General features: G+C 39.6%; 1 protein-coding gene across 1 annotated transcript in view; it reads left to right on the top strand.

Annotated features, from left to right (window-relative positions):
* Positions 1 to 5887, top strand: part of LOC118411802 (protocadherin Fat 4-like) — a gene marked incomplete at its 3' end in the record, with an annotated part of 26782 nt that extends 20895 nt beyond the window's left edge. Inside the window, 13 exon segments of the mRNA XM_035814289.1 lie at positions 237 to 416; positions 769 to 908; positions 1177 to 1579; positions 1798 to 2082; positions 2378 to 2825; positions 3143 to 3288; positions 3417 to 3529; positions 3686 to 3793; positions 4015 to 4189; positions 4318 to 4412; positions 4817 to 4957; positions 5295 to 5397; positions 5618 to 5887. Of these exon segments, the coding sequence (XP_035670182.1) occupies positions 237 to 416; positions 769 to 908; positions 1177 to 1579; positions 1798 to 2082; positions 2378 to 2825; positions 3143 to 3288; positions 3417 to 3529; positions 3686 to 3793; positions 4015 to 4189; positions 4318 to 4412; positions 4817 to 4957; positions 5295 to 5397; positions 5618 to 5887 (2607 nt within the window).
* Positions 5888 to 5991: the final 104 nt, after the last annotated feature.

The following is a 5991-nucleotide window of genomic DNA, read 5'->3' as shown; positions in this document are numbered from 1 at the left end:
TAGTAATATCAATCTATAATGTCAAGATGTACAGTTAACAAAGCAGATATTTTTGAAAGTCTACTATGTTACCTTCAAATTCTGTTTTTTTTCTTCTTTGGAGGCAAGCATTATGATGAAAAGCTATCAAAGACTCCAGCTGATATGTCTAGGGCCTTCCTTTCATGATACATCAAAACAAACAAGATCTTTAACTTAAAATTGCACCTTTTTTTACTTATTTTCCATGTCACAGGTTACAGCAACTGATGAAGATGAGGGTTCAAACAGCAATATCACTTATTCAATACGAAGTGGAAACAGTGATGAAGTTTTCTACATCGACAGTAGAACTGGGGAAATCTTTCTCCAGACCAACAAAAGTTTAGACTATGAGACCACCCCGGAGTATCGGCTGTCTGTGAAGGCACAGGATGGTGAGTATTTACGTCTGCACACGATGGGTAACTGGCAATTACTGATATTGAACATTAATGAGTGAAATGTTAAGAATTCCTTGATCAAAGTAGTAACTTAACCTATAAGTACTCAGAAAAGAGCTGTAAGAGCCAAGATGTGTTCTGTTACAAGGGGCTCGTGAAAAGTGAAGATGATGGATACTGCAGGGCATTTGTCTTATCATGTCCATTTCGGTTGCTGTGCTCCATCATCATCATCATCTGTCGTCCCTGGTGGACGGGGTGAGACGTTGCACAACATTTCTCCGATACACACGATCTCCATAACGTTACATGTACATCAGACTAAGTTTTGTTCCTTGATGTGTAGGTGGAGAATCGCCTCGGTCAGATGTGGCAGATGTAACAATCTCTGTCATTGGTGTGAACGAGTCTCCGCCCCAGTGTAAAGAGCAGCCTTTCCAGGTGACACTGATGGAGAATCAGCCCAGCCCAGTTCAACTTCTACAGGTGAGTTCAGTATCTAGGCTTACATGAACGCTGATAGGCAATGTGATCGTAACTTACTGTCATATTGTACATATAACCATGAATTTTGCCAAAATCATTAAAATCTTATTTTTGATTATCTTATTTCTATCCTGAATTGCCTGTTGTAAAGAAATTAAAGTAGTCTTTTATGGATGATTAGATATCATTTTAAAATTCAAATTTATTTTATTGCCACCAATGTAGATACTGACATTATCTAATAGTATTCCTTGTTGATTTTGTGTAGGTTGAAGTCACACATGAAGATGCTGCTGAGGTACTGGAATATAGACTTGTGCAAGGACCAAACTCAACAAGTCCTTTTTCTGTAGATTCCACAACAGGGCTGCTCAACACCACCCAATCCCTCGACAGAGAAGAAACATCACAATACAGCCTAAACATCTCTGTCTCAGATGGTGAAAATGTAGAATTCTGTCAAGTTCAGGTCACCATTTTGGACCAAAATGACAACACCCCTCAGTTTTTCCCAAGTAATGTCTCTCATTTCAATGTTGAGGAAAGTGTAGCTGTTGGGACTGTTGTGGGGCAAGTTTTTGCCAACGACACTGATGAAGGTGCCAATGGGAGAGTCACCTTCTACCTTAGCTCAGGGGCTGATGGGAAATTTACTGTGGACAGGGAATCTGGTAAGTTGTGAACAATTTCTCTTTTGATATTGTAATAATTGCTTGTAATTAGAAATATCTGGTGCTCTTTTGTCTGTAACACAAAAAGATGTGATTTGAGTGTATCAAAATTTTGAAATTCTGAAACTCCCAGACCTTAAATGTATACATTTGACACATCCATTCTGACTTCTGATGTTGCTTAAAGTTTTGCACATTTTTGTGTCCTTTTCTGGCAGGTATTATCAGTGTTCTTGCAAACTTGGACTATGAGTCACTGCAAGATCCAAACATCACGCTAACAGTCACTGCTTCTGATGGTGGAGAGGTGCCTAATTCTGCAGTATCCACAGTAACCATCTCTGTCACTGATGTTAATGACAATGCACCAGAGTTTGACACCTCCCACTACAACTTCCAAGTGTCAGAGAACATGAATGCGAGCACTTTGGTTGGCACTGTCTTTGCAGAAGATACAGATGAGGGTGGAAATGGAGAAGTGAGTTATTACCTGGACCCATCAGGTGAGTAGCACTTCCTTCAGGCTTACATATGAGAGAATACAATTATATCCATTGTTACTTCATTTACCTTGGAATCAATAGATTAAGTTCCATGTCTTGAAACATAACTTCAACTTTTCACAGATTAAACGTCTTTGCAATTGCCTCCAGCTAGTTGGTCAGTCTTGTCTAAATTTTATGAAACAAAAGACCAATGAAATTTGCCAACTGAAATTCAAACTGCATCCTGTAGTGTGAAACATTGAATAAAACGTGTGGTTGTATATGAAATACTATTTTCTACCTGTTTGTATAGGTGAAGAAGTGCCCTTCAACATCAGTAAGGAAACAGGAGAGATCATAACTACTGAAGTCCTGGACAGAGAAGGGGATGCAGCATCCTTCACATTCACAGTCTTTGCCCAGGACAACGGCATGCCAACTTCCCTCAACTCAACTGCCACCGTGACTGTGTCCGTCACTGATGAAAACGACAACCCTCCAGAGTTCAACCCCTCTACATACCATGTGAGCATCCTGGAACAGTCTCCTATTGGCATGGTTGTGGCAGAGACATCTGCGACTGATGCTGACGAGGGAACCAATGCAGAACTAACCTACAGTCTGAGAGGGAACGGTACAAAGTACTTCGATGTGGATGATAAAGGGCTGGTGAGGATGAGGGAAATCCTAACAGTAGAGAAGTTAACTGAAGAGGGACTCATCTCTGGGATGGTTAACGAAACAAACAGTACTACCATCAGGTGGGTCAACATTCTAGACATATATTTTGTGTTCCCTTTAAGTGTAATCTCTATTTAATCAATATTTTTGTGTGCAGTGTGAAAAGATGTTCCTTTTTTTACCTAAAAGAGACCATTGAGACATTATGTGTGTGCATAGGATGGCATATCATCAGACATCTTATTTTCAACACAAATTTGGATTTGTAGGATTTTGTTTTCAATACAGTAGCACTGTCCCATCTTATGTAACATTATCTGATACAAAAGCAGCTACACTTGAATTTAATCTCATGCACAGGAAAAAAAGTAGAATTCTTCTTTTTTTGTTCTTACAGGTTCAGTGTGGTAGCCACAGATGCTGGGACCCCTCCATTGAGTGGTACAGCTGAGCTGTTTGTTACGGTAGGAGATGTGAAGGATGCTACGCCTGTGTTTGGGAACTCCACATACAATGTCAGAGTGGCAGAGGATACAACTTCAGGTCAGAAGAATACAGTAGACAGACCTGTGTACACTTGTTTTGTCACCTTTTTCAAGGGATGCCTCTCTACAAGCATACTTACTACCACAAGACATGCCTAAAATTGGTCCATTATGTATGTTGTTTAGGAACTCCCCTGGCCTTCAACATATCTGCATCATCAGAGGACCCAGACACTGTCATCAGCTTTGAGCTGTTGAACTGGGTGGAAATATTTGAACTACAACAGGGAGACAATATGGTAAGTCTTTCCAAATATTAGTCAGTGGTTGATATTTGATTATTTGTCAGACAGTAAGAAGAGGAGAGCTGTCAATGTCACCACTGCTAAGAATTGCCTTCTACAGGTTCAAATTAAACAATTTATGTAAACTTTATGACATCTTCTATCCTTTAGGCTGCAGTACAAGTTAAGAGCAGTCTGGACAGGGAGACAAAAGACTCGTATGAACTTTTAGTGAGAGCAACAGACGACAAAATCCCTCAGCACACAGCATACACAACGGTAAGGCTATCAATGCAGCATATGCTTAAAATCGTTTGCTATAGACTCATAACATAAAGCCTTTTAGTTGTTGCCATTTCTCATGTTGTTTTTACCACATGTCAATTACATTTTACAAAAGAAGCAGCAAATTGTGCTCAGGCATTTTTGGTGTGTTATAGATGGTCATATACATGTTCTAATCATATCATAAATACACTGTACATTTTCCCTGTTTTCAGGTGGCAGTTACAGTAACAGACATCAATGACCAGGACCCAACATTCCAGAGTCCCCCCTACCATTTCATAGTGTCTGAAGCTGCCACACCAGGCAGTGCAGTTGGTGGTGTAATTGCAACAGACATGGATCTTGGAAAGAATGGGGAGATCCTGTACAGCATAACTGCTGACAATGGTAAGTTACATTAAAAGCAGACAGGTTTCTTTAAAGCCCAACACCAAGTGGAACAAAAAAAAAAAAGTAACCCACTTGTTTGATGTCACAGCATTGTAGGCTCACACACATTTCATATTGTTTTGCAGACAATGTCTTCAGCATTGACAATACAACAGGGCAGATCACAACAGTAGGCCAACTGGATAGAGAGGCAACAGCAGAATACAACATCACAGTCGAGGTATGCTTTTTAGGATTCTTAGAAGTGTTTGTGAGGATAAAAGCCAACTTTCAGTTCAACACCAACTATATATCAGTTTTTGTCAGCTTAGAAGGACAAAGGTACATCACAGCTGCCTTAATTCCAGTACTTCAGCACCAAGGACAGATTTATATATGCACAATTCAGTTTTGGTGCTTAAATCATCATCAATGTCTATGTGGTGCAACTCATTACTAGATCAGATTTTTTTCTTTTCTCAATGATCTAACAACAACAACATTGCTTGCAGCTAGATATGGAAAGGTAAGGTGTGACAAAATGCCTGCAAATTTGGTGTGATACATTAATGCCAAAGGTTATACTGACTGTACCAATAGTACAGGTCTGTTGTATAAAGAATTGAGATTGTTTGGTCTTCTTAGGCTACAGACATGGGCTCCCCACCAAGAAACACTACAGCAATGGTGACTGTCTCTGTTGAAAATGTTAATGACAGCCCTCCTAAGTTCTCCAACTCTACCTTTGAAGTGTACATTGGAGAGACTGTGAGGATTGGCAGCTCGGTAAGTGAGAATAGGCATAGAGCCATCTCAATAAAGGCAATGTTTTTCTTGTCTGTTGCAATTGGAATTGACTACCTGTTATTGAAAAAAATAAGTCCCATATTTCACAGCAACCTTCTTTGTTTAAATCACACTCTGCTAGTCTTTTCTTCAGAGTACACTACTGGCATGTTGCTACGGATGACTTTGACTGAATTTTGTTTATAACCTCACGTGCGTTTGAAATAAAGCTGCATAAAGCATGTCAGTGAAAAAGCCTACTACAAGGTCATACATGTACATGTGAATAATTGTCAAAGCAAAATCTAACATTTTATACTTCTTTCACCTTTCCTAGATATTTCTACTCAGTGCCGCAGACCCAGACTCTGGTCCATTGAACAACCTGGTATACTATGCCATCAATGGGGGCAATGATGATGATACTTTCTTTGTGGAAAGTAAGTATGAGCACTCTTCTTTGATAAAAAATTCAATAACACCTCATTAATATATTCATATATTATGTTAATCATCCTCCAGAAAGAGATCTAATGAAGGATGTATCAAATTAAAGAAACAACATGATTTACAAGTGCAAACAAATCAATTGTTTTGGAAGCAGGCATCATATAAAGGAGAGTATTCTCATACACATACTTCTTTCTGTACGTTTTACAGCTCAACTAGGCACAATTAAAACTGCTGCTAGGCTGGGAAGCATTGACACTTACACCCTGAGTGTGCAAGCCTACAACCCACCAGCCTTTGTACCAGACAGTAGCCTGCTGGACAGCAATGCCACCCTCACTGTGCATGTCAACAGGGCACCACGATACAGCAGGCAGCCCTATCTCAAGGTCCTGAGAGAGAATGCAACTGTCGGAACAGAAGTGGTGCAAATCTTGACCACTGACCCTGATGGTGATAACATAACCCTGAATATCACAGGTAAATGCATCAATTGATCATTACAATTAGTTAGTGTATGATACAGGAAAAAGTTTTGATGTCATTGGCATAGTAGCATCATGTAGAATGTACCATGTGTAACT

The sequence above is a fragment of the Branchiostoma floridae genome, chromosome 3, assembly GCF_000003815.2.
Source record: "Branchiostoma floridae strain S238N-H82 chromosome 3, Bfl_VNyyK, whole genome shotgun sequence".
Taxonomy (NCBI): Eukaryota; Metazoa; Chordata; class Leptocardii; order Amphioxiformes; family Branchiostomatidae; genus Branchiostoma; species Branchiostoma floridae.
This window is presented reverse-complemented; position numbering and strand designations above follow the sequence as displayed.